This window comes from Colletotrichum lupini, chromosome 1, assembly GCF_023278565.1.
Source record: "Colletotrichum lupini chromosome 1, complete sequence".
Classification (NCBI taxonomy): Eukaryota; Fungi; Ascomycota; class Sordariomycetes; order Glomerellales; family Glomerellaceae; genus Colletotrichum; species Colletotrichum lupini.
The window spans coordinates 5236682-5264352 of record NC_064672.1 but is presented as its reverse complement, the minus strand read 5'-3'; the positions used below and the strand labels follow the sequence as shown (position 1 = coordinate 5264352).

Genomic DNA, 27671 nt, shown 5'->3' with positions numbered 1-27671 from the left:
TCCTTATTATAGGGTAGTTAGTTCGAACCGTAGTTAACGAAGAGATTAATTGAACTATATAAATATCTGCGTAGTAGGTGTAAAAAGGAGGTTCCAACCGTAGGTTAGGCTGGCTACGATAATCGGAAATAGGGCCCCCAATTGGCCCCTGCGCAGTCGGCTGTATGCCGCGGTCGAATTGGACTTCCAATCCGACAGGGATTTTGTCGCAGATCGCTGGCCACTGATAATAGCCCCATCGGTGTGCTCGCGTGCGCAATCACAGCCAGTAGCACGTAATGCCGCGCTCATATACAATCAGGCCTAAGATATGACCTTGAAAAGCGGCTCCATACGGAGCGCGCTGTTGTTACAAAGACTTCAACTGGAAATGGGCTCGATCATTAGACTTCACAAATTGACTACCTACATTGGATAAGTCAATGTTGGAACCGTTGAGAACTTGACAAGTGAGCCATAGAAGTCTTGAGGAAAGTCACAAGGTGCATTAAGTTCAAGAACTACATTTCCCTGCATTGCAAGGTAAGTAGCATGCGTAATTCCAAGGAAACAGTGAACTGACGAGATAAAAGCCGGGGCTGACTGAGCCATCACTCTTGGCTACTGGTTGAGTTGTGACAACAGGACAGGACCTTTGTGGAATAACTAGTCTTCAGCGCCTGCCGCAATGCCCTTTCCCCACAGTACGGAACTGAATCATCTCTCACCTAAACATTTGATACTAAATTTTCATCAGTTTCAACATCTTGCAAGTCATGGGTTCCGCTACTTGACCAGTCTGAGGTCTGGGGGCCTAAGAAAGCAGTTGTCAATCTCTGGACATGTGTACGTGCTTGGGATTGTATCTTCGAGACTCGGTGAACAAAGCTAATGCACTAGTCAACATGGAGTGTCAATGCGGCCAACACGGGCAGGAAATACGCGTCGAGTGTTGCAGGTGCTGCGGTAAACCTCGCTGCGTGTACTAGCCAGCCAGCCGCGTTCGCGCAACATGATGGGAACATCTCGTGGCATGATGCTGTCGCATTACATGCACAGACATTCGTCTATAAGTAGTCCATTCTCATCGGGTTTTTGTATCTATAACAATGACCAGCGTCAAGACTGAGAGAAAGATTGATCGTTTGGTATTCACATTACGTCCTATACCTTAATCAAGACGACGACCACCACATCACCTATATCATATTTCGCTATTCCCACATATTCTGCAACTAATTAAATTCTTATTGCTGAGGCCATTTTGGAAAATTCTTTGATTAGACAATGTATATTGCTGTCAACCAAAGGTCTGCTTTCTGCGAAAGCGTTCACCAGCAATCAGCTTGCGATATCTACGAAGCATCGGGCCCCTTTTTCACTCTCAACAACTGCGCCCAGTCAATAGCGCCATTTTTGCAGAATTCTTTGTCGATCTTGCAGCAGCCACCGTTGAAAGGAATCTGCAACAATGCGTTCGGCTGTTTAACCTCGGTGTTTCCCTTTCCTTTCTCCTCCTTACCGCCGATCCAGATGCCGCAGAAGTCGTCTCGGCCGCCGAATGTTCTCAGAGTGCATGCTCTGGGGTCGATCTCCACCACGGCACCGTCCTTGCCGCGTGTGGACCAGATGTTGTTTTTCCAGCTCATCTTGGGGCCGTTGAGGGTATCGGCGTCTTCTTTTGTGTTGCCGAGGTGCGGGCATTCTGAGCTTGCCACGGCGAAGACGTCTGCGCACTGGTCGGTGCAACTTTGAGCGACAGAGTGGCCGGCCAGCGCGGCGGTGAAGAGAAGAACGGTAGAAAAGGAATGCATGATGAATACAATCTATTGTAGGGAGCTTGGCTTTTTATTGATTGAATACTCAAGGTCGTCGTTGATAGAGAAGAAGGAGTGATTTCAGTAAGCCGTTGATGTAATAGCTGAGATTTCCCTACTCTGGCTACTTTTATAACTAGAACTATTAGGAGTCTATAGAAGACCGACGTATCAACGGGACTCTGCGCCATTACCGTCATGACCGAGTATCCTACGATAGTTTGATTGCATGGGCCTCTCCCGACGGTGGATGGAGACGCAGGAATTCCGAGATAATTGTGTTTCGGCTTGGGTGAGATACGACGCCCAGATGTTGAAAAGGTTTAGTTAATTACATGACTGTACTTATAGTATGATCGCGAAAGTTAATACAAGTGCGCAGCCGTACCTGACAGTTGACACACACCTCATAAGCCCCGGCTGTTCTCAGCTCGGTCCAGTTGGTGATCCTGGATACGGCTGGGCGTTTATCCTCAACTGCGCCGATGTAAAATAGACTTCCCGTCAGTTCCACGCACCGAACAACCTTGCTGGTTGCAATGAACGGCATCTCTGTGCGTTGGTTCACTTTCTACAGTACAGTATATGCTACAAAGTCAACATCATTGGGAATAATCATTGTAAATGGGTGCCGGCGTTCTCGGCTCCAAGGCTCCAAGGCTCCACCGACCATTTGACAAAAGTCTATACGTGATGTTCGATTTTGGAGGCGGAGAGACCGAATCAATCATCACCGGTATCTTTTTGACTTTTCGAAGCTATTATCTGTGTCATAACTCGCCGTATGCTCCATTCGTGTCTCGGACTTTGGGCCGAACGAGATGGATACGAGCTTTGTGGGTAACGACGTTGAAGCTGTTCACATAGCAAGTAGCATTGTAAGTTGATTAGAACTGTGTCTTGAGTACTGTGATCACTATTTAAGCGCCTGCCCGTTAGCCGACTTCGGGTCCAAGTCTCATGCATATTCAACTTCTTCAAGAAGCATCTGCTCTCTGCTTCCACACTCATTTGACCACCTATTCGTACCATTTCTAGCAATGCGGTCCATAATCTTTTACTGCCTCGTGGTTCTCTGTGGCCTCCTGTGCCTCGGCCACTGCGACGAGCTCGACGACGCCGGCTACAGCGTCAGCAACAGTGGCGACAAGTGGACAGTATCGTCAGGCGGCTACATCATCAACGAGTTCCGCATCGACGGCAACCGTATCAAGGTCGACTTCGTCGCCAACGGCTTTGACGAAAAGGGCGTCTCCCTGCGCGACATCATCGCCCGTGTCTGGGGACGCGCGGGAAAGTGGCTGTCCGACCTCGACTCTGTGCAGTTCGTCGACGTCATGGAGTACAGGGCCATGAATTCGATCGCGCAGGCCCGGCAGATGCGCGGTGTCGGACCCAAGACGAGCTTCCAGATCGACATGGGCGAGATTGGATGGGGGCAGATCACCGACAACCCGTTTTACTGGCACGTTCATAAGATGTGCTGGGAGTGGAACAGTATGGAGGGCAAGGACGTCACGGGGGCGTATGTTTCCAGTTTGGAGGACTCGGAGGGAATTCAGCCAGATGACTTGATTTTCTACATTGCCGAGTATGATCAGCCTTCGCCGAGAAAGTAGACTGAACGCCGCGGTTCGCGTAGAAGATTAGGTGAATCTTCCTTGTAGCCCTGAACCTACCTATCTGGCATGGAAGAGAAAAGCAGCCGATAGGCTCTCACAGTCGATCTGACATAGGCACTTGGATTGCCTCGAAAGCCAGTGGATAGAAGTCGCCTTAAAGCAATCACAGGGAATGGGGACTGGTTCAGTCATAATTAGACCACGTTTTATCGTGTATTAATAAACTGCACTGATCCAATGATAACTAATAGTGATCCACTGTCTTTCGAGTAGCCTACATCTTTCCCATCCTTCTCGGTGGTACCTTCGCTACGAAGAGACGGTCAATCTCATCAAAGGTCTTACCCTTGAGTTCAGGGACGTAGAAGAAGCTTCCCACAGTACCAATCAACGCCAGTCCCCCAAAGATGAATCCAACCTTGCCCTTCAAGTTGCCCTCATCCGGGTTGACCATGTAAGGAATCGCAAAGTTCATCGCCAAGCCACAGATTGCTTGGGTAGCGGTAGCAAGGGCCATGGTTTTCGCGCGTAGAACAGAGCTGGAAGCCTCGCCTAGGATGGCAAAAGCCATGGCACCAATGGTCATGAAGTACACGAAAGCATAGATGACTGTGCAGGCGGCTTGCACCCACTTTGCGGCATCCGTGGGGACGACGTCCATAATGCCAATGAGAAGGAGGAGCGTGGTCAGGGCTCCCATTCCAGAGATGAAGATCTTCCGGCGGCCAAAGGACTCAATGACGAACCAACTGACAATGTTTCCGAGGACACCGCAAGCTGTGACGCCCACACCGAGGTCGAAGGATTTCGAGACGTCGAGGCCAGCGAGCTGGAAGAAGTATGTCGAGTATCCGAGGACAAAGATAATACCGACCTTGTCTAGAGTCAGTAAAGAGTCGGGCGCGGCAAGGTCAGGAGGAACTTACCAAGTGCTGGCAAAGAAAGACGCCAGTTGATATACCTGTCCGAAGAAGGTTGGTGCCCTTGAAACAGTCGACAAATCCAAGCTCGTGTGTTTGGTTCAAGTTCTCCTCCTCAATTGTCGCCACAATTCCAGATAGCCTGGCATTGACATCGTAGTCCTGCCCATATAGCTTCTTGAGAGACTTTGCTGCTTGCTCCAGTTTGTCCTTGCGGGCAAGGTACTAGGGGGTCTCGGGCGTGAAGGGCAAGAAAACGGCGAGGAAGAGGACGAAGAAGAGCTGGGTGGCGAAGGGTCCACGGTAGGCCCAGCGATCGGATCTTTCTCCAAAGGCCTTGACAACAGCGTTGGACAAGAGCTGGCCAATGGCGATGCCCAAGTTAACACCAGCTGTGGCATATCCTCGAAGGGCGACGGGAGCCAGCTCACTGCATGCGAGGGGTGCAAGCGTGAGGTAGAAACCGAGTCCCAGGCCGAGGATCAGCTTGGAGCAGAGGAAAGCTGCCCTGGTATCTGAGAGGATCTCGCCGACGCAGCCGCCGGTGCAGATGACGACGCCGATTAGGAGGGAATTCTTGCGTCCGATTCTATCTGCGAGCCAACTGCAGGCAAAGCCTCCGAAGAACTGACCGACGGTGCTGATGATGTTGAAGGCGGACTGCCAATCCGCGGGGAGAATCGCTTCGCCGTCGAGTACATATCTGTTGAGTCTCTAGTTAGTCTTTGCAATTTTGTGAGGATGATGGTTTGGGCCAGGAGATTGTGTATGGATCCGTACCCAAAGTCTCTCCTGAAGGATGCGACGGAAATCATGGCACCGTTGATCTGTGCATCAAACCCCCTAAGAGTCGCGTAGTCAGCCAATTGCAACTCTTGGAGGTCATCCTGTATGTTTTACCATCCGATGGCGGCCATTGCCCAGTAGAAACACCACCAGACAATGGCTTTGTGGTTCTTGAAGACTTCTCGCACAGTGAGATCATGCTCCTGCTGGTTGGTCGAACCGACGGCCATTCCCTTGGCATCATGATGGGAAACACTTGCTTCCAAGTGATCCGAAACGTCGTTCTTCTCTGCCATGTTTGATGGGATTTGCCACAGAATGTGACAAACTTCGATTGTGACTCGATGTGGAAACTGAAGATGGCTAACCAGGGTCGAGGAGCGGCGGAGACTGGGGAACAAAAGAATGATCACCAGGAAATCTGGGGAAGTCTTGGAGATTATATCCTTTGCCAACTCCTCATTTCCGGCAGTCAGGTTGCTGGAACACCCTATTCGTGATGGTGCTATAATCCCGAGCAACCTCAGTGTGTTGAGGTCATTCGGATAGTTCTTGCTGAACCCCTTGTCCAAGGACAACAGGACGGATGGCGTATGAGCGACATTCCGCGACTGGTCAAGCCACAGCCAGGCGAACGAACGCCCAATATGGCAAGGTCAAGGAATGGCTCGTGAAGAAAATCAGTCCACGCGCCTCCGTGTTGGGCCGAGACCACCGCCCTCGAAAATCCGAGAGCGTGGAACGGCAGGTAGGTACGTATCCTCGGGCTGTTGTGGAGCCCCAGACTTTCCCCGCAATCCATTTCTGGCTAGCCCGGCAAGAATCTCCAGACGGCGAAGGAAAGAACATTAAAAGCGACACTCCGCGACACTTTCCCCCGTCTTTTCTCCAGCTTTCCACCTCATCCAACATCTCATTGCAACCCACAAACCGCCTCCCAGAAGTAGTGTTATTCATCCCCCACAAATTTGAGCCATTGTACGCCTGGCGATCCTTTCCTTCTCCTGATGACAGACCCATCTGCCCCGGACAGCCACGTGCCGTCGGCCACAGACGCGTCTGACCTAGACCGGAGTCGGCCGGAACAGTCCACGTCCAAGACCAACACCCGACCAGCAGCACGCGGAACCGCATTCTATCAGCGGAAGAGAGCCGTCAGGGCATGCCAAGTATGCCGGGCTCGGAGAACGAAATGTGACAATCTCAAGCCATCATGCTCTTTCTGCCTCAAGGTTGGAGCTACTTGCATCCAGTCGCCCGTAGACCTGTCCAGCTTCGACCCGGCTAGTCTCAAGATATTGGAAAGACTCGATGATCTGGAAGAGATGATGAGATCGGTGACAGTTGATGGACTACCGAGCAACAAAACGCGAGTGGTCGAGGCCCCTGTCGAGCACCGGACAATAGAAGCACCTCCTGTGGGGCCTCTTATCCAGATGGGGATGATCCTCCCTCCGAGGCCAGAACATGTCCTGTCATGGGCCATCCTTGAGGAGATTAGCCACGGCATTGATGCTGGAGACATGACTCTGCATGTTGATCATATCTCGATAACTGCGAATTCTCCAATGTCCCTCATCGGCGCTCTCGACCTGGAGCCGCGACGAATCAACGACTTGCTCGATAGTTTCTTCAGCTACGTCCATGTCAAGAATCCGATTCTCGACGAGACAGCAACGCGAAAAATGGTCTCACATACTGTACTTGAAGGGATCAACTGGTCGGCTGAGTCCTGCCTTTCTCTCCTGATCTGCGCATTAGGCTCTCTAGCCGCACCTTTTGGGCCCAGCCAGGAGACGATGCTGGGCTCCGCAGCCCACAGCGATGCTCAAGCTTTCTTTCAAGCCGCGCAGAAGCGACTAGGGATTTTACTGTCGTCAGATGACATTATTGCGGCTCAATGTCTGTTTCTTTCAGGGGTCTACATGATGTGCGTATTTCAGCCTGTCAAGGCGTGGAGGTACTTCGTGCAGGCGCTAGCTAGCTGTCAGCAATTTTCGTTTCTTACCCCCGAGGCCCAGCAGCGCTACCATAGAAACGTTGAGTCGGGCGACGAGTCACGGAATTACTCCATCGACACTCTGCAGCAGGCTGTTTACTGGTCCTCATGGAAATCCGAGCGAGAGATGCGAGGGGATCTCTACCTCCCAGACTTCTCACTCAGCGATCAGGAATTGGCATTTTACCCGCCCTTCTTCCCGACGCCGCCAGCGCCTAGGGCAGAAGTTGAGGCGGCAACGGATCCGCGTCTGGCTCGCGAGAGAACATCATGGTACTTCTACTTGGCCAAAATCTCTCTCAGAAGGCTTGCTTCTCGGATTAGTGCCGAGATGGTGGGCCTTCAGAAAGAATATCCCACGCGCCAAGCATACCTCGCGGCAATGGCCGCGGCAGTGCCGCAGTACGAGGGGCAAGCACAAGAGTGGATAAGCTCGCTTCCTTCCAGTCTCTCATTCGCCGAGCCTCCGGAAGAGGATGATGTGTGCAGATTCGTGCTCCGAGGTCACGCGGTGAACCTTTATGAGGTGATATACTGGCCATTTACTACCGCTTTCCTCGATGCACTTGGGGCGAACCCCGAGTTCGCTGGCGAGGTTCTTACTCAAAGTGTGGAATCGTTGGCTCAAAAAGGTCTCGAAAACCATGCTTATCGACTCGCCATTAATCGTCTAGGGTACAGACATCGCCATCATGGGACGCTGCCCATGATGCGATCCTGCTCTCGAAGCGCTCTGGTGTTGGTTGCGGCAGCATTGCTCACCCAGTCTAGCGGTACTGAAGGTAGACATTTCCTACCAAATGATTGGTATGGTGCCGTAGGAGAGGTGGTTGATCTACTTGCATTTTGGGAGTGCGAAACGCGCGAGATGGAGCTTGTTCGTCGCGTCTTGGACAAGGCATGTGGGATGATCTCGGCACCATCCCCATCGGCTTATCGTTTACGGGTTTAGTCGAGGCTATTTGTCGGGTATCTTAATCTTTGTCCATTGTCGGATTGGAAGTCCAATTCGACCGCGGCATACAGCCGACTGCGCAGGGGCCAATTGGGGGCCCTATTTACGATTATCGTAGCCAGCCTAACCTATAGTTAGAACCTCCTTTTTATACCTACGCAGATATCTAGATAGTTTAATTAATCTCTTCGTTAACTACGGTTCGAACTAACTACCCTATAATAGGGATATTAACACTAATTAGTAATTAAATTCTATTATTATAGATTAGTAAGGTATCTCGCTACGTAGAAGAGACGACCTTTTAATACTATACGGGATAAGAGATTCGTACTAATTAACCTTATAAAAATAAATAAAAAAGGGGGCAATTCTTAAATACTATACGGAATCGAGTAATTATAGCCCTTTACTACTTACGAGAGGTCGACGTCTATTACGTTAAACTATATTAATTAATAGAACCGCTTAAGTAATTAGTTTTTCGCCGTTGCCTTAAGCAGCCTTTTTACTAAATAACTTTTCTATAGCCGGCCCGCGATTAGAAATTAACTAGTTAAATTAGTAAAAAGAAATACTTACGTAGTAACTACCTACCTAGTTAATTAGCGTAACGGGCGAGCTTAATAGTATAGTATAAAAGAGCACCGCGCGATCGAAAAAAGGGATCTCTAAATATAAATATTCTTAGTTAGCGTAATAAAAAGCGTATAGGAGTTATTAAGCTAAGAGATCTATAGTATATAAAAAAAGTCTACTATTACTAAGATCTTACGGGTACGACTTTAAGCCCGCGATTTAAACGACCTCCCTATAGCTCCCTTAACTACCCCCCGAGTATTACTTAAGAATATAGTATAGGGAACGGTCTAACGAAAGAGGAGGGGATTTAGAAATTACAGAGAGCACGAGGCTTAGGAAGCTAGAAGTATACGGAAAAGCAGAAATCGGTAACTAGTAAAGATCCCGAGACTCATTACTATATCGTCCTACGGTAATATAAACGTCTACCGCTACTATTAAAAAAAGGAACTACTAAAACCTACCCTTTTATACTAGATAAAAAGGAGGATCCTAATAAGTACGATAGCTAGCGATCTAAAAAGGTAGTAATAATCGCTAGAAAAAGTAAAAACGAGAGTAGTAGCGAGACGGTAAAAAGAAGCGGGAATCTCCTAAACCCTAATAAATTCGTTAGGTAGTAAAAGTACGGATTTACTATAACCGGTGCGCGGATTAGATATATCCCTATTAAAATTAAATACGCTAATAACCGCTAATATGGGTATAAGCTAGGATACGACCCTTAGTAAGTTAGGGTAAAGAAAGAGAGGGCAAAACCCGATCCTAAATAAAATCCCTATCCCTTATAAATAGGTAAATATTAACCCGGATTATTAGGGGACGTAGATATATAGAATCGCAGATTAGCCTAACGGCGAGCAAATTAACGTAGTATTAATCTATTTAACTAAGGTTTATAAGAAAAAGGGGCTATAGGGGCAACCCCTATTCTACGAGATCGCAGACGACCTTAGCTATTAGCTAGATAAATAGTTTATAAGCGTAAGCTTAGAAATTATAAAAGCGGTTAATAAATTCCTCTATAAGCGAGGGGTATTATTAGCGCAATTATAATCGCGAGAACCTTACGAAATCTTAGTAGCGACGATTACGGAGGAGGAATTCGTAATATAGACCTAGGCATAAGTCGACAGGGCATATAATCGCTTTAATAAATTTAAAAAAAGGGTAAACGACCCAGATTTCCTTCCTATAATTACTAACGGCAATCTATCGTTATAAAAGGATATATAGAGGTAAAATATAGTACTAGAAGTACGATAATCGATAATTCTACTTATTTTAATCTATAGCTCGTCGCCGCTATTAATACGAAATTCGGTACTAATCGGCTAGTAAAAAAGGAAGTAGACTACCTAAAGTTATTAATAGTACGTAGCGACGTAAGAATCGTATATAGATATTAAAAATCTAGCGGTAAATACGAGGTAGTTTATAGACCTTAAAAAGATCTTTTTAAAAGAAAAATTATACTCTAGGGGGAAGTATAAGGTCTTATAAAAAACCCTAACGATGTTTTACGATTATTATAAAAAAGTCGGAATTAGGGAATACTAGTATTATTCGGTAGTTAATATCGTACTTATAAGCAAAGCCTCTAATTATTATTACGAAGCGGTACGTAATCTCGATCGAAACGACTTTCTTAGTATAATTAACGTAATCCGAAGCCGCTTCGAGACCTATAATAAGAACTTAGAGCTCCTATTTAAGCTACGAGCGATTTTTTTTATATCTATAGCTAGGATAATAGAGGGTAAATCGTAAGTAAAAATCCTTAAAAAGCTTATCGATCGAATTAATAAGCTAGTAAAAACCTAGCTAAATAAGGGGACTAACGAGCGGAAAGTCGGATATTTTTATACCGTAGTCTAGCGCGTTTTAAAAACGAAAATAACTTTATACTAAGTACCCGAAGACTACGAGACGCTCTGCTCGAAGCTAAGATCTAGTTTTAATATTAAAATAAGAATACTACGCTAAACCTACTTCTAAACATACGACGGCCCTTATTAATAATATTAGGTCGACCGAACGTATAATAAGAAAGGAAAAGAAGCTAGGTACGGCAATCGCTAGTAAGGAATCCTAAATTCGTTAAATAGGTAGAGATTTAACTCGCGAGTAGGGTAATAAAAAAAGCAGTGTTTTATTTATAAAAAGGATAGATATTAGTTAAGTAACTACTCTAAAAAAGAGCGTGCTAAATCGTACGAATAATATAGAAAATCGAGGGTAGTAAATAGCAAAACTAGCCCTTATCGATTTAACTAATTCCTTATTATATATAAGGGCAGATCCGGGGGTACGGAACCTAGCGAAAGTAGCTAATTTAGTAGCCTAAAGTACCCGCACCCTATAGGAGATTCGGAAAATAAGGAAGATCTTACCCCCTATATTAACGAATTAGATTACGACGAAGTCGACGATATTAACTACTCTTTTTTCGCCCCGTTAGCCTCGGGAGGATATACGAAGCTAAACGAATAAAAGGTAGTAGAAGCCCTTAATAAGTAGGCTTTTATTTATAGATAGTAAGGGAAGGTCCCTTAAATAACGGATATAGAGGTAGGCAAAAGGACGAATCTAATAGCGCAGAATTCTACTCTCTTAATATTTAAAAAAAAGAGATAGGGTGCTAAGTAATTCTAGGGGTAGCTAGAGGGGTCCTTTTTATACTACCTAGATTACTTAAATACTAAGCTCGTATAGGCATTCTATACGAACGAAAGGTACGGCTTAAATAATTTCTATAGGATTATCCTAAACACTGGGGTATCGTAATAGTTAATAAGAGGAAAAGGGTAATTCTAAGCGCTATAGAAAATCGCGTTAGTAACGCTTAATACGTTAATAGCGGGTATTACGAGGATTAGCTTCGGCCTAAGTAAGGAAATCGTCGCCCTAGGTACGGTAGAAGTAGAGACGCACTTCGGAACGATAACTTTCTATATCCTACCCGTTAATACCCTATTTCTCTTATATCTAAAAGATATAGATCGACTAGGTATTATATTTAATAACACGAGGAACAGAATCTCTAGCCGTAAGTACTTCGAAATAGTCGAATAATAATAGGGGCACGCGTTTATAAGGCTTATTAACGATACGAAGTTGATTAATTACCTAACGGAAAGTAAGCTTAGATAATTATACTGGAGATTTAGCTATCTATCGGTCGCGAGGCTATATAACTTCCTAAAGCATTTAGGTAATAATAATATAGAAATAGGGGCGCTAGAGTAGTTAACGAAAGTATATTACTAATACTAAATAAATGCGCAGAGCCCACGCAGATTTAAATTTAAATTACGTAATAAGCTTAACTTTAATTAAGAGATCGTCGTTAATATCTTTTACTTAAATAGTTAACCGGTCCTATATATAATCGACGAGGCTATATTATTCTAAGTAGGGCAATTCCTACGGGATCTATAAACAAAAATAGTATAGGTAGCTTTATAAAAAAGCTAGATCGATATATACTAGGGACCGCTAGACGGCATTAAAACCGACGCTAGTACTAGTTTTAAGTTAGTAAAATTTAAGGAAAATGCGACGGCCTATGGTATATAGTTAAAAGTCGTGCCCGTCGAAGCGTACTATAGTATTAAAAAGGTAAAAAGGGCGCACTAGTAGTTAAAAAAAGCGTTTAAAATTATTAAAAAAGAAAATCCCGATTCCGACGACGATAAATGCCTTTAGACGGTACTTAAATACTATAACGATACTATAGGGCCTAACGGGCTTATACCGACGCTTTTAGTATTTAGAGTATATTTAAGAACGACCTTAGCCTTGCTACCGTTACTAAACGTAAACTAGCGAGCTTAAGTAGTTAAAAAAGTAATGCGGGCACTGTGTAAAGTAAGTATAAAAAAGCAAGTTAATAAGGTAATTACTACGTATAATAGGCCCGACATAGGGGTTAATTTAAATATACCCCTAAATTCGGATATACGAGTATAGCGCGAAATTACTTAATAATAGGCTAGGCTATATAAATTAATTTCCGTTAACGAGCGTTCTTACGTAGTTGCGAGAGATCGCGACTAGCTACTCGAGGTATTAATTACGGTAGTTAGACTATATTATATAGATCTTATCGAGGTAATTTCTAGCTTATAAGAAGAAGAAGAGCTAGGGGAAGCTATATAACCCGCGGCAGAAGTATAAGAAATTATCCTTAATAAAATCGTCGTAGTAATACTAATAAACGACGAGGAAAAGTAAATTACTAAAAGGGTACTAATACGTCGCAAGAGACTACGACGGTAAGCATTAACGCGGCAATTTATTACTAGCGACGAGGTAATTAATACCTTTTATATAGTAAAAAAGAAAGCCGATTTCGAGCTAGTAGTTAAACTACGTAAAGAAGGCGTAATTATAATTATTAAAAAGCCGTATAAGAGATTAGATCTTATCGAAGTAGATACTCTGCGCGATCGAGGGGTCTATCGATTTATCCTCTACGATCTAAAAAAGCATATAAACCTCTATATATTTAAATCGCAAATAGTTCGTAAAATTAAAAGAAAAGGAACACCCTAACTATATAAGAAGTCTAGATACGTAATTTAGGGATACGGCGACGTTAAAAAGGCGACGCTACTTATATAATCGCCCACTATATAGCGCTATAGCTAACGATTAATAATAGTACTAATAGTATCGCTACGGAAAAAGGGATACGAGATTTAGAGCCGTAATATTACCTAGGCATATACCTAATCGGCCACAGGGCTTATAAGGAAAATCCTAGCCTATTTACTAAAGGAAATAGCTAGTAAGTACTTAAAAAGTACGATTATTAAAGTGCTTAAGCTACTATATAGGCTCGTAGAATCGGGTACCTATTAGTAAGCTACTTACTACGATTTTTATATTAATTAACTATTAATAATTACCTCTACGTACGACCCGTACTTATTAGTTGCGGAGCACGAAGGCGACTAATTTAGGATCGTTAGAATATAGACCGACGATATATTAGGCCTATCCGATATTAACTTTATAAAAAAAGAGGATAAGGAGCTTTAAAAAGCGGGCTTCGTAGCGAAGCTAAAAGAGGTCCTTATAATAAACACCCCCCTAATATTTAACGGCGGGATTCTTATAATCGAAAGGGAAACCGTCGTTTTTTAATAAAAAGGGTAGGGTAAGAAGATTAACCTCGTTAACTCGAACGTAACTAATATTAAAAAGCGGTATAAGGCTAAGCTTACGCGAGGGGTATATATTATAAGTATTTATTAGCCCGAGGTAACTTTTAACTATACTAGGGTAGCGCAGGCTATAAATCTAACTAAACGAGACGTCGAGGTACTTAATAAGCGGCTTAAGTAGTAATAAATAAATCTCGATCGAGGTCTCGTCTATTACCTAATCGACCTTACGACTAATAAGCTCTACGTTTTTATTAATAGGTTATTTACGAATAATAACGACCTTACTTCGTAATTAGGGTATATTATTATCCTAGCTAACGAGAGTATAGGTAAGAGCGAATTTATTATATACGGTAATATAATCTATTACTTATTAACTAAAAGTAAGTGGGTAACGAGAAGTATACTAATATTAAAGGTTTATAGTATAATTAACGGCGTTAACCTCTCCTACGCGATTTTAACGACGCTAAGGAAGATTACTAATCGAATTAGCCTTTTACCTATTCTAACGGTTATTTATATTAATTCCTACTCGCTATACGAATACCTCGTTAAATTAGGAATAATAAAGGAAAAGAGGCTTATAATCGATATTATAACCCTTAGGTAATCGTATAAAAAGCGCGAGATACTTAAGATCCGTTAGATTAATAATAAAAATAACCTCGTAAACGCTTTTATAAAAGTAGTACTAAATAAAGGATTAGAGCAATTTATAAATAGTAGAAAAGTTACCGTACGAATAGAGGGATAGGTTATATAAAAAGAATAGAGAAAAGGAGGAAAAAGAAACGACTTAGTAAACGGGCCCGAGGTCGAATTATATTTCTAACCGTAGTAGTTAAATTAATAAAAAAAAGAGAAAGTTAGTATTAGATTAGAAGTCTAATTCGACTACGGTATATAGCTAACTACGCAGGGGCTAATTAGGGGCCCTATTTACGATTATCATAGCTAGCCTAACCTACGGTTAGAACCTCCTTTTTATACCTACGCAGATATCTAGATAGTTTAATTAATCTCTTCGTTAACTACGGTTCGAACTAACTACCCTATAATAGGGATACTAACATCTATCAAGCGTCTTGGAGCTAACTACCGACAATACTACATCGATTCACTCATGCTAAATGCAACTCGATCGATACTCCGCTTGACACAACGTGGAACCTGGAAATGTTGTAGGAAAGTCATGTTGTCACTTGGTCGACACAGAGCGAAGACTCCCACGAATGTCAATCGGCAGCTCCTGGCGCCTCATCGGTCAGAGTCTAGCTCCACCTCATGCGCAAATCGCTGTACCCCAGACTCTAGTTGGTCCAGTCGGGCTGATTCACATGCGGGATTGATGGAGAATGTGTTTTAAGGCAAGCCCCACATCAACCCACCTTCGCGGAGTGTCGCTCTTAAGACAGTGAGGGGGGCAGCCGGACGCTCACTTAGCCATGCGCGATGAGAGCAGAACAGAGCCTCGATACGATTTCATGATTGGGCCATACTTATCAAATCGGTCCACTATGTAGTCTTGGTCACGATGCTGATGGGTATAAAGAACCGTCCTCAGAAAGACCGACAATCAACAACATCATATCCCCAAACCCAGAACCTCACATCCGCTCATAATGTCGGCCGCCACATCTAACCCCCCTCTCACGATGCTTCGCGTCAAGGGAACTAAGATTGTCGACGAGAATGACAATGAAGTCATCCTCAAGGGCGCTGGCCTCGGTGGCATGCTCAACATGGAGAACTTCATCACCGGGTACGCCGGTCACGAGCACGAACATCGCGCTGCCTTGGAAGAAGTACTAGGCAAGGAAAAAGCCGACTTCTTCTTCAACCGTCTCATCCACCATTTTTTCACAGAGGCTGACGCCGCCTTGTACGCACAACTGGGTCTCAACTGCTTGAGGATACCCTTCAACTACCGTCATTTTCAGGATGACGACAACCCGAGCGTAATTAAGCAGACCGGCTTTGATCTTCTCGATCGCCTCGTCAATATTTGCGCCAAGTACAACATCTATGTCATCCTGGACCTCCATGCGGTCCAAGGTGGGCAAAACCAGGACTGGCACAGCGACTCAGGAATCAGCAGAGCACTTTTCTGGGAGTTTAAAGACTTCCAGGATCGCGCAATTCAATTATGGGAGGCTCTCGCCCGTCACTACGCCGGGAACAAGGTCATTGCGGGATACAACCCCCTGAATGAGCCAGCAGACCCTGAGCACACCCGCCTCATCGCATGGTACGAGCGCGCCGAGAAGGCGATCCGCGCTATCGACCCCGACCACATCCTCTTCCTGGATGGCAACACCTACGCTATGGACTTCTCTGCCTTCTCACCAGAAAAGACACTGCCCAACAGTGTCTACAGCTGCCACGACTACAGCATGATGGGCTTTCCCCTTCCCGAGCAGTACGACGGCACATCTGAACAGAAGGAGAAGCTGCGCACAAGTCTTAAGCGTAAGGTGGAATTCATGCAAAAGGCCGGTGTACCCATCTGGAACGGCGAGTGGGGTCCCGTCTACCAGAACCCGAAGACGGATCCCGACGCCGAGGCGACCAACGAGAAGCGCTTCGCGTTGCTTAAGGAGCAGCTCGCCATATACCGGGAGTTCGACGGCATCTCATGGAGCATCTGGTTGTACAAGGATATCGGCTACCAAGGCATGGTCTACCTTGACCCGGAGAGCCCGTACATGCGCCTCATCCAGCCATTTGTTGAAAAGAAGCAACGGAACGGTCTTGACTTTTGGGGTTGCGCAGACAAGAGCGCCATCGACAACGAGGTCTACGCGCCGTTTATCGAGAAGCTGAAGAAGCAAATTCCCGCGCACTTGCTTAAGAAGAAGTACCCCAAGGTGTGGAACTTTGACAGGCAGGTGGAGCGTGTGGTACGGGAGTGCTTAATGAGCGAGTACGCCGGTTGGGAGTTTGCGGAGCTGTTCAAGGGCAAGACGGAAGATGAGCTCGAGGAGCTAGCGGCTAGCTTTGCGTTGGAGAACTGCAAGACGCGCGATCGCTTGAACGAGTATTTGAAGGAGGATGCGGTGACAGCAAATGGGAAACTCACGAATGGGACTAATGGCTACACATGATGGAATTCGACTCTGAAGATAGACGATTGCATGTGAAATATGGACATTGAAGGGATCTGGGCCTTCTTGGGAGAAAACGTAGGATCTCTTGCACAAGACTACCATGCTAAGCCACAAGATTTTGTTTGTTGGCTGCAAATATTATCCACCTCTTGGGCTTGGCGGCCATCAAGGTACCTACTCACTCATCTATGTTTTCACAACGCTTGTTTAAATCCGAATTGCCCACATTCAAAGTAATGAAGATTGCAGCCGATAGAAGTGAAGCCACTCTTGATAGTTAACTTCTCAAATTGACATCGACTAGGGAACATCTTGCCACGCTTCACGCCCCCACGCTACACAATCTCAACATCATCAGCAGTCATGCGCGCCTTAATTTCCCTTTCTTACTTCATCATATCTCAATTGACTTTCCGTGTCATATCTGCAGATACCCATAGCAGAGCACCGGCCGAAAGGATGGACGCTGTGGAGGACGTCGGAATCGCCGCCCCGACTGTGAGTGGAAACCCGTGCCGCAGCCGTGTGATGTTGCTTGCCGTTGGCCCAAGTCCCAGCAGGGCTCTTTGTCCAACTGAAGATCACAACGGACGGGTAGTGATAGGCTCATCTTCCATGAACGCTAATGATCATATGATGTAGATGCAGGGCGCTCCGTTTGTTGAGCTAATACATCAAGTGACGGTAACCGTTGGTAATGCCTCGGATGAGATGAGTCCACGGCATATCCAGGAGAAAAAGCACTTATTAAAGCGTTTGAGCAAACGCCATGGCAAGTGGGACACCAATCACCCCCGTCATCGGTTACTCGAGGCTCTGTTTGGCTTCTCAAGGTACAAGTCTAGGCAAATGGCGGAAGTCAATCGCTTGAAGGGACTGTACAAGCACGTCACGAAAGCCCAGAAGAAGGTGAGTGTGTCCGTCAGGAGACCTTGATGTTGTCACTTTCTGATTTGTCCCTAGGTTTTGGAGACAACAGTTGGCTACTCGAATAAGTTCCATAGGATAGAGCAGCTCCTTGATGTTAACCAAGCACTGTGCGATGAAATCGTGGAGACCGCACTCAGCTATTACGGACTCTCGCACGATGACCTTGCACGGCATAGCAAGGCAAAAGATGAGGCCGGCCAACTCGCCGACAAGACCAGCGTTTCCCAGGCCCTCAAACACTTCGTGCGGGACTGGTCCCTCCCTGGGCATGGAGAGCGGGACGATGCATTTCCCTGCCTCATCAGCACGCTTCAATCCCTCTTCCCCGACGGCAACCGTTCAAATGTTCGGGCCTTGCTTCCCGGTTCAGGTTTGGGCCGTCTAGCCCACGAAATTGCCGGTTTGGGAGGCTTTGAAGTGACAAGCAACGAGTGGTCTTCCTTCATGAATGTCGTCACCCGGTTTTTGGAGGCTCATCCCGAAGTGGAGTCGACCTCGTTACACCCGTTTATTGACAGCTGGTCGCATCATGCAACAACTGATGACATGATGCGATCCATCTTATTTCCAGACCGACGGGTGAATGCTAGCGCAGTCTTACTTGTCGAAGGTGACTTCACCACCAGTTTTACGACACAGTACGGACACTACGATGCGATCGTTACACACTTCTTTATCGATACAGCAAGAAACTTTATGGCCTACTTGGACACAATTCACATGCTACTGAGACCTGGTGGATACTGGATCAATCATGGGCCCTTGCTATGGGGCACTGGTCCGTTTGTTCAACTATCGCTCAACGAAATTGTTGAAGTCACGAAGAGTTCGGGATTTGAGTTTCTAGAATGCAGCGAGGTTTGTGGAGAAATAACACTCCAAGGGGAGAAGGTCAGGGGCAAGAAAGCATTGTATGGGTTTGACGTCAAGGCACTCACAGCCAATGCCTACCAGGCTCAATCTTGGGTAGCAAAGAAGTCCTACCAGGACTAGTCTTCTGAAGTAGACATTCCATCAAATGCCGGATGATCCTAATACATCCATCTCCCGCTTTTCTCTGACTTTCCCCCTTTGAGGACTTTTGCTCAGAGGTCTGGCGCCATTCGGACCGAGAAGATGCGCAATCTGATGTGTCTTCCGTACGTACCTTGCGACGCCGTCGGATGGCTGGTGAGATGGCTTTCAAGCTGACTTTGCATGGTCGTTCAGGCGTCAGTAGTAGGTAGATTTAGGCTGCGCAGCGTTGTGGCAGGGTTCCATCTCGCCAATTTGAATCAAATCACCCCCTGAGAACGATGGCTGCTAGCACGTAGGCCTCTGCCCAGGATTCCCCATCAAGATGATCGTAAGATTTAGGCCTTGCCCTATTGGATATTGTTGTTAGATGAGGGGGATTCTCAACACGAACAGCGAGACTATTGCCATTTGGGAATCATTCCTCAACTTGTTGTGCCCCTAGGATAGCCCGAATAATCAAGTCGCCAGATTCTGCTGTACACGATAGCTTCCTTGCTTCATCCTCTATTTGACGTCCCGTGCCAGCTGTCATGAACACTCGGTGACCTTTCTTGAGTACGCTAAGGCTTGCTTAGCTGGATATCATGATAAGCTAATCCCGTCTAGCATTATTGAAGGAAGAAAAGGGGCCAGTCCATGCTACAAGAGCTGGAGGGCCCTAGCAAGCATGAACTTTATCATAGGTACCGTATACACAGGGAATTTTCTTTTACGAATTGGCCGGCGCATCAAACAGCAATGTTCTGTGCAAAAGTCCATTTACCGATACAAGTTTTCTGTTTGCTCTAATTTAAACCTCCTTGGACCTGAAGGGCTTGCGCTGTGCGACTCTCTGCCACAGCTTGTCTATAAGGATGCGTCGAGTCCCCCACTTGGGACTGGAACATGCAAGTTTCAAGCCATGCCATAGGCCAATGCAAGGTAATTTTCGTTTCGCACAACTATTTACCTCCGAATACTCCGATATCGTTCTTTGATGAATGTCTGCGACTGAAAGCTCTCTGAACCCGTTCAAGACGTAGCAAGCGAGCCGTCAGTCGACAGGTCAAAGATGCAGAACGTCAAGAGCGCTCAGAGCTCTCTGATAGCAGCGTAAGATTGCTTGCGAACCCTTGCCAGGCGTCTGATGACTGACCCTCCCAATCGTGATCAGTAATGGCTCGCCTGTTGTTGGGGAAGGGCCCGTGCCCTCTTCTGCCTCAGGTCATGGTCAAGAAGACCATATCTCGATCTTATGTCAAGGTGCCATATATCGGGAAGGCGGCCATGGCAGTGATACGATACCTATCAATGAGACTGTTCTGGACGTCGTCGACTTCTCGCTTGAAAGTCCACTCGGCGACAGCATCACCCATTATGCTGTATCGTGTAGTCTTTTAGAGCACCGCCATTGTCCTCCGGAGAACGCAAGACCCCTAGGTGTCGACGACCCTGGTGGCACGGACTGGCTGTGGACCGGGATCTTCCAACGAGGACCAAAAAGGAAGCAGGTATATATTTGGACCTGTGTTAGTTGTCTCGGAACTCTCATTGCTGAACAATGCTCACCAGTGGCTAATGTAGTGTCGTTGCGGGCAAACTGGCAACGCTATCCGTCATGAGAGCTGCGGCGCATGTGGTTGCCCGCGCTGCGCGTATTGCCCGGTCGCGAAAATCAGAATTTGAGGTCAACAACGTATCTTTACTTGTCGTCGCTAGTCCGATCTCCTGCTTGAGACCTGACTTCTTCCATGCCACACACCAGTGTAATTCACGGCCGGGAGAGCTTTGGTGGCTTATATACACCGATAAAGTCGTATTCCATCAAGGCATTAGGAATCATTTACTCGCCTCACCATTATCATGCGCTGGCGTCTTGGATACGATGGTGCAAGAGGACGAGCAAAGGTGGAATGAAGCAGGGTGGGCTGAAGCATGCTATGCTGAGTGGGATGAGCAGGGATTTAATGAGAGACGAGCGGCGACTCCAGCAACGACTGTCCCCTCGAAAGCACACTCTTGAAATTTGGCCGAAGGACATCCCACATTTGGGGAAAGTCCGAAGGCACTCTGCCTCTCATTTATCCACGCATTATACCTTAGTCATTTAGAGGCGTTGTTCAAATAGAGTAGACAGGACCGGCAAAAGATATCGGGTGAATTTGCATTGGAATGCAGCGTTTAAGTGGCGCTGCGCTAACAGTCTTCGGCCGATCCCGCAGGTAGTGCGCGTGGGTCCGATGGTCTCCTGTCAAGGCAACGTTGCGAGTCTTAACATGTCCCACCTCAACTTGGCTACGATATGCATTCCACAACACGCTTTTGTCGTAGCTAATCAACTAATGCACCTTATACTATACATGACAGTTGCATACATGTCCTTCGCATGACTGCGAGATGATGGCGCGGCATCATGCATTCAGATATTGGTCCAGTACCCCAGGGCTGCCGATGTCCAACCATGCAAGTTCCCGAAGGTTGCGCTGCTTCCATGTCACAGGTTTTACGTCCTGATTTTCTTGCCTGGACTTTTTAGGCAGTCTGACACTGGCGAGCGCCTGAGACTCTGGAACAAGACGAGTCACTAGCTTAGGTTGATGAAGCAATCCGTCATAGGCGCCTTGGAACAGCTCTTGCCACTATGTTTCCTATTCATGGCTAGGAAACCTAAAACTGTCAAAAACACAAAATCAAGCAGAGCCAGATTCATAGGTAATATCAAGATGAGAGAAAGCAATGGCGCTAGTTCCTTGTGAACCCAGACTTCATTGGTAATTAATAAAAGGCGCAAGTTCAGGGTGTCATGGGGTACTACGAGAACAAATAGCAGCATCGGAAGAAAGCTGACATATGCCACTTAAGCATGCGCGTCAATCTCGAAGATGTCGTGGAAGAGTTCCGTTCGTCGCAATGAATGTTAGCGCGGCTGCCTTGTTCGCCTTGACTAGAGTCATACTCAAGATCAGACAAATGAAGAATCAGCAAGTCGCTGCCTTCGAAGTTGAAAGCTGCCGAAAACTCGGCTCTCCTCACCGTTAATCATGAGGCGTAAGAAGATGTCCGAGTATTAATTCGGCCAATGCACCGCTTAATTTTCTCAGGGCTGTCGGTAACACCCGCAAGTATTTCAAGCAATCAGAACTGCATGAAGGGCACACCTTTCGACAACATCAAGCCTATTGGTGCCTCTCAACGCTCGCGATCATGCCCAACGGGTTGGGTTTCGGGAACGAATGCAGCAAAGGCAGCAGGGATGGTGGCGCAGGTTCTGCACCGCGTTCGTAGTGAACCTGATTGGCTAAAGAGATTGCGAAAATGCATTCAAATACACCAAGATGATTCTGCATCGGTTGGACAACCCTCTTTTTGGATTGAACTGAGCCGCTGAGAGGAAAGAGAATCCGGACGATCTTTTTCATCGGGTAATGACTGGCTTGGTTGGCTTCTGCCCACTCCGGACTTAAATATGGCTATAATTCCTCACATCTCAGGAATGATTCTCGAGTCATGGAGAAACAGATATACTTGCAGCGTAATCACCTGAAAATGACGTTTTCACAATGGATCGAGCAGCATCACGGCCGTTCCCACGCCGACCTGTCCAGTGGAATCGTCCAATGACAAGACGGAACCCCGAGATCTCCCGCATTGATTTACACACCAAAGACCAAAGACGCTTTGAAGATGAAGGAACAAACCCTAGTCTCCTCTCCACCTTCCTCAATATCCCTGACTATTCACCTCGGCTTGAGTACGAGTTGCCAGTCTTCCAAAATGTTCTCGACGAAACGATCTTGAGAAGAATCTGCGAAGGCAATTTCGAAATGCCAAGTAACTTGGCAGCATGGCTTCATGATCGAGATCTCTCAAACAAACCAAGGAGTTATAATGGATCGCTCTCACTTTTGGATTTCGATCGCCACCTCGATTCACAGGTGAGAATTGACTCAGATCTTTGAGGATTGGAAACTGACCTTGGCATCAACTCTGCTCCTTTTATTCGTGCTCCAATGTAATATCAGTATTTCTGTACTAATTCTTCATTAGCGAATCGGTAAAAAGGACATTTCAAATCCTGATACCCGCAAGATGTAAGAGCCTGCCCAAAGAGAGAAGGTGCAATCCGTGCGGTAATTGACTGAATATCAGCTGTATCAACAACCCCTGTCAATGGACACTTGGAGTTCTAGCTGTCCGAGCCCCTGATCACCAAGCCCCAGTCATCAGAGACTTCATGTTCAAGCATCTCACAGCCAAAACATCCATCGGCCTTGACACTGTGGTGAGACCATTCCCAAGAATTCATAAGACGTAGCTTTTCGTGTTGCTCACAGCAATTAACAGATTGACGGTGGCTTCACTCTGGAGTTCCACTTAGCTTACCCTGTCTGGAAAAGGGAACCCTCTCCACGAAGAGATCAGCGTGTTACTGGGGACGGTCTACCTTTACGCAAGTCCACAGATTTATCCTTTCTACCAGGCGCTGCAAGGTCGGGCCGGATCGCACATGGCTCGGACTACTTACACGAGGCTCAAACTTCTATCTGTGTTACTGGACGTGATACATCTCACTGGACAGCAATCGGCCTCATGGATTCTTACTTTGAAGACGATAGCGACCCGAACAACGAATACTTGCTACCGTTTTATGTCGCCGACCCATATCCTGACCCAGATATGACTAGTTGCGAACTTGACGCACTTAGCATTGCAAATTTAACAGCTGACAATGTGTCGGTCACGGATCCGCGTGAATACTTTCTTTTGGTAGTAAAGTTTCACGTCGCAAGGATCACTCAGCATTGGATGAATGTCCTTTTTAAGCTGAAAGACATGATTGACGAATATGTAAGTGGCAAAATCCCACCATTTCTCGATATCTACAGTATATGTGTATGATGGTCTGTCCTGGAACACAACCCGAATCGTCAAGAGTCATCACTCCATGCCATGATTTTGTACCTTGATGTACCGTATGTGACCCGTTCATTGCTAACATAAGCGTATACAAGCTCTCTAGTCCGCACATACCTTTGACTCGGAGAGAGTCCTCACTTGGCACCATGCGAGGTGAATCGTACGCCATTGAAGCAAGTGAGGCATGGCTTGGACAAACTAGTGACCTTGTTATCCAATGGATTCTCCTTCTCACTAAGACAATCAAGGCATGGAATAAGTTTTTCGACCAGGACGCCAGCCGTATCGTGTGTCAATCGAGCGAAGATGGACTCAATCACATGAATGACTCACTCTACGAGATCAGTCGATATTGGTATCCCTATTACAGGGTAGTTAGTTCGAACCGTAGTTAACGAAGAGATTAATTGAACTATATAAATATCTGCGTAAGTATAAAAAGGAGGTTCTAACCGTAGGTTAGGCTAGCTACGATAATCGTAAATAGGGCCCCTAATTAGCCCCTACGTAGTTAGCTATATACTGCGGTTAAATTAAACTTCTAATTTAATACTAACTTTCTCTTTTTTTTATCGATTTAACTACTACGGTTAGAAGTATAATTCGACCTCGGGCCCGTTTACTAAGTCGTCTCCTTTTCCCCCTTTTTTCTATTCTTTTTATATAACCTATCCCTCTATTCGTACGGTAACTTTTCCGCTACTTATAAATTACTCTAATCCTTTATTTAGTACTACTTTTATAAAAGCGTCTACGAGGTTATTTTTATTATTAATCTAACGGATCTCGAGTATCTTGCGCCTTTCGTACGATTACCTAAGGACTATAATATCGATTATAAACCTCTTTTCTTTTATCGTTCCTAATTTAACGAGGCATTCGTATAGCGAGTAAGAATCGGTATAAATAACCGTTAGAATAAGTAAAAGGCTAATTCGATTAGTAATCTTCTTTAGCGTTATTAAAATCGCGTAGGAGAGGTTAATGCCGTTAACTATACTATAGACCTCTAACGCTAGTATACTTCTCGTTACTTACTTACTTTTAGTTAACGAGTAATAGATTATATTACCGTATATAGTAAATTCGCTCTCGCCCATACTCTCGTTAGCTAGGATAATAATATACTCTAATTACAAAGTAAGGTCGTTATTATTTATAAATAACCTATCGATAAAGACGTAGAGCTTATTAGTCGTAAGGTCGATTAGGTAGTAAATAAGACCTCGATCGAGATTCGTTTACTACTACTTAAGCCGCTTATTAAGTACTTTAACGTCTCGTTCGGTTAGATCTATAGCCTATACTACCCTAACGTAGTTAAAAGTTACCTCGGGCTAATAAATATTTATAATATATACCCCTTGTACAAGCTTAGCCTTATACCGCTTCTTAATATTAATTATATTTAGGTTAACGAGGTTAATCTTCTCGCCCTACCCCTTTTACTAAAAAACGACGGTTTCCCCTTTAATTATAAGAATCCTGCCGTTAAATACTAAGGGGGTGTTTATTATAAGGACCTCTTTTAACTTCGTTACAAAACCTACTTTCTAAAGCTCTTTATCCTCTTTTTTTATAAAATTAATATCGGATAGGCTTAATATATCGTCGGTTTATATTCTAACGATCCTAAATTAGTCGCCTTCGTACTTTACGACTAATAAGCACGGGTCGTACGTAGAGGTAACTATTAATAGTTAATTAATATGAAAATCGTAGTAAGTAGCCTACTAATAGGTGCCCGATTCTGCGAGCCTATATAGTAGCTTGAGCACTTTAATAATCGTGCCTTCTGGGTACTTACTAGCTATTTCCTTTAGTAAATAGGCTAGGATTTTCCTTATAAGCCCTATGGCCGATTAGGTATATACCTAGGTAATATTACGGCTCTAAATCTCGTATCCCTTCTTCCGTAGTAATACTATTAGTACTATTATTAATCGTTAGCTATAGCGCTATATAGTGGGCGATTATATAAGTAGCGTCGCCTTTTTAACGTCGCCGTACCCCTAAATTACGTATCTAGACTTCTCGTACGGTTAGGGTGTTCCTTTTCTTTTAATTTTACGAACTATTTGCGATTTAAATATATAGAGGTTTATATACTTTTCTAGATCGTAAAGAATAAATCGATAGACCCCTCGATCGCGCAGAGTATCTACTTTAATAAGATCTAATCCCTTATATAGCTTTTTAATAATTATAATTACGCCTTCCTTACGTAGTTTAATTACTAGCTCGAAATCGGCTTTCTTTTTTATTATATAAAAGGTATTAATTACCTCGTTACTAGTAATAAATTACCGCGTTAGTGCTTACCGTCGTAGTCTCCCGCGACGTATTAGTGCCTTTTTAACAATTTCCTTTTCCTCGTTATCTATTAGTACTACTATAACGATTTTATTAAGGATAATTTCCTATGCCTCTACTGCGGGTTATATAGCTTCCTCTAGCTCTTCTTCTTCTTATAGGCTAGAAATTACCTCGATAGGATCTATATAATATAATCTAACTACCGTAATTAATACCTCGAGTGGCTAGTTACGATCTCTCGTAACTACGTAAGAACGCTCGTTAACGGAAATTAATTTATATAGCCTAGCTTATTATTAAGTAATTTCGCGCTATACTCGTATATCCGAATTTAGGGGTATATCTAAATTAACCCCTATATCGGGCCTATTATACGTAGTAATTACCTTATTAACTTACTTTTTTACGCTTACCTCGCGTAGTACCCGCATTACTTTTTCGACTACTCAAGCTCGCTAGCTTACGTCTAGCAATAGTAGCGAGGCTAAGGTCGTTCTTAGATATACTTTAAATACTAAAAGCGTCGGTATAAGCCCGTTAGGCCCTATAGTATTGTTATAGTATTTAAATACCGTCTAGAGGTATTCGTCGTCGTTAGAATCGGGATTTTCCTTTTTAATAATTTTAAACGCTCTTTTTAACTACTAGTACGCCCTTTCTACCTTTTTAATACTATAGTACGCTTCGACGAGCACGACTTTTAACTATATACTATAGGCCGTCGCATTTTTTTTAAATTTTATTAATTTAAAACTAATACTAATATCGGTTCTAATACCGTCTAGCGGTCCTTAGTATATATCGATCTAGCTTTTTTATAAAGCTACTTATACTATTTTTACTTATAGATCCCGTAGGAATTACCCTATTTAGAATAATATAGCCTCGTCGATTATACATAAGACCGGTCGACTATTTAAATAGAAAATATCGACAACGATCTCCTAATTAAAGTTAAGCTTATTATACAATTTAAATTTAAATCTGCGTGGGCTCTGCGCATTTATTTAGTATTAATAGTATACTTTTATTAACTACTCTAGCGCCCTTATTTCGATATTATTATTACCTAAATACTTTAGGAAGTTATATAGCCTCGCGACCGACGGGTAGCTAAATCTCTAGTATAATCGTCTAAGCTTACTTTCCGTTAAGTAATTAATTAACTTCGTATCGTTAATAAGCCTTATAAACGCGTGCCCCTATCGTCGTTTAACTATTTTAAAATACTTGCGGCTAGAGATTCTATTCTTCGTATTATTAAATATAATGCCTAGTCGATCTATGTCTTTTAAATATAAGAGAAATGGGGTATTAATAAGTAGGATATAGAAAGTTATCGTTTCGAAGTACGTCTTTACTTTTACTATACTTAGGGCGACGATTTCTTTACTTAGGCCGAAGCTAATCCTCGTAATACCCGCTATTAACGTATTAAGTATTATTAGCGCGATTTTTTATAGTACCTAGAATTACCCTTTTCCTTTTATTAACTATTACGATGCCCTAGTGTCTAGGATAATCCTATAGAAATTATTTAGGCCGTACCTTTCGTTCGCGTAGAATAC

General features: G+C 44.6%; 9 protein-coding genes across 9 annotated transcripts; 6 read left to right on the top strand and 3 right to left on the bottom strand.

Annotated features, from left to right (window-relative positions):
- Positions 1-1334: 1334 nt before the first annotated feature.
- CLUP02_01601 (uncharacterized protein) lies at positions 1335-1793 on the bottom strand (the record flags this gene model as incomplete). The annotated part of the gene is made up of 1 exon (XM_049280640.1): positions 1335-1793. One exon carries the CDS (start codon positions 1791-1793, stop codon positions 1335-1337), a length of 459 nt encoding a protein of 152 aa, XP_049136597.1.
- A 1043-nt stretch (positions 1794-2836) lies between these two features.
- On the top strand, positions 2837-3415 carry CLUP02_01600 (uncharacterized protein; the record flags this gene model as incomplete). The annotated part of the gene is made up of 1 exon (XM_049280639.1): positions 2837-3415. The coding sequence occupies one exon, from the start codon at positions 2837-2839 to the stop codon at positions 3413-3415; it is 579 nt and encodes a 192-aa protein (XP_049136596.1).
- Positions 3416-3692: 277 nt separating this feature from the next.
- On the bottom strand, positions 3693-5420 carry CLUP02_01599 (maltose permease; the record flags this gene model as incomplete). The annotated part of the gene is made up of 5 exons (XM_049280638.1): positions 3693-4292; positions 4345-4563; positions 4597-5041; positions 5119-5181; positions 5239-5420. 5 exons carry the CDS (start codon positions 5418-5420, stop codon positions 3693-3695), a joined length of 1509 nt encoding a protein of 502 aa, XP_049136595.1.
- Positions 5421-5787: 367 nt separating this feature from the next.
- CLUP02_01598 (C6 zinc finger domain-containing protein) lies at positions 5788-8075 on the top strand (the record flags this gene model as incomplete). The annotated part of the gene is made up of 3 exons (XM_049280637.1): positions 5788-5876; positions 6098-6293; positions 6357-8075. 3 exons carry the CDS (start codon positions 5788-5790, stop codon positions 8073-8075), a joined length of 2004 nt encoding a protein of 667 aa, XP_049136594.1.
- Positions 8076-15459: 7384 nt separating this feature from the next.
- CLUP02_01597 (glucan 1,3-beta-glucosidase) lies at positions 15460-16941 on the top strand (the record flags this gene model as incomplete). Its single annotated transcript, XM_049280636.1, has 1 exon — positions 15460-16941. One exon carries the CDS (start codon positions 15460-15462, stop codon positions 16939-16941), a length of 1482 nt encoding a protein of 493 aa, XP_049136593.1.
- Positions 16942-17307: 366 nt separating this feature from the next.
- On the top strand, positions 17308-18867 carry CLUP02_01596 (uncharacterized protein; the record flags this gene model as incomplete). The annotated part of the gene is made up of 3 exons (XM_049280635.1): positions 17308-17442; positions 17587-17853; positions 17908-18867. The coding sequence occupies 3 exons, from the start codon at positions 17308-17310 to the stop codon at positions 18865-18867; spliced, it is 1362 nt and encodes a 453-aa protein (XP_049136592.1).
- Positions 18868-19942: 1075 nt separating this feature from the next.
- Positions 19943-20893, top strand: CLUP02_01595 (uncharacterized protein; the record flags this gene model as incomplete). Its single annotated transcript, XM_049280634.1, has 2 exons — positions 19943-19983; positions 20455-20893. 2 exons carry the CDS (start codon positions 19943-19945, stop codon positions 20891-20893), a joined length of 480 nt encoding a protein of 159 aa, XP_049136591.1.
- A 1537-nt stretch (positions 20894-22430) lies between these two features.
- CLUP02_01594 (uncharacterized protein) lies at positions 22431-24182 on the top strand (the record flags this gene model as incomplete). Its single annotated transcript, XM_049280633.1, has 5 exons — positions 22431-22805; positions 22918-22961; positions 23020-23152; positions 23215-23718; positions 23883-24182. The coding sequence occupies 5 exons, from the start codon at positions 22431-22433 to the stop codon at positions 24180-24182; spliced, it is 1356 nt and encodes a 451-aa protein (XP_049136590.1).
- Positions 24183-27305: 3123 nt separating this feature from the next.
- CLUP02_01593 (uncharacterized protein) lies at positions 27306-27539 on the bottom strand (the record flags this gene model as incomplete). The annotated part of the gene is made up of 1 exon (XM_049280632.1): positions 27306-27539. A coding segment is annotated over one exon (234 nt), but the record flags the coding sequence as incomplete, so codon positions are not given.
- Positions 27540-27671: the final 132 nt, after the last annotated feature.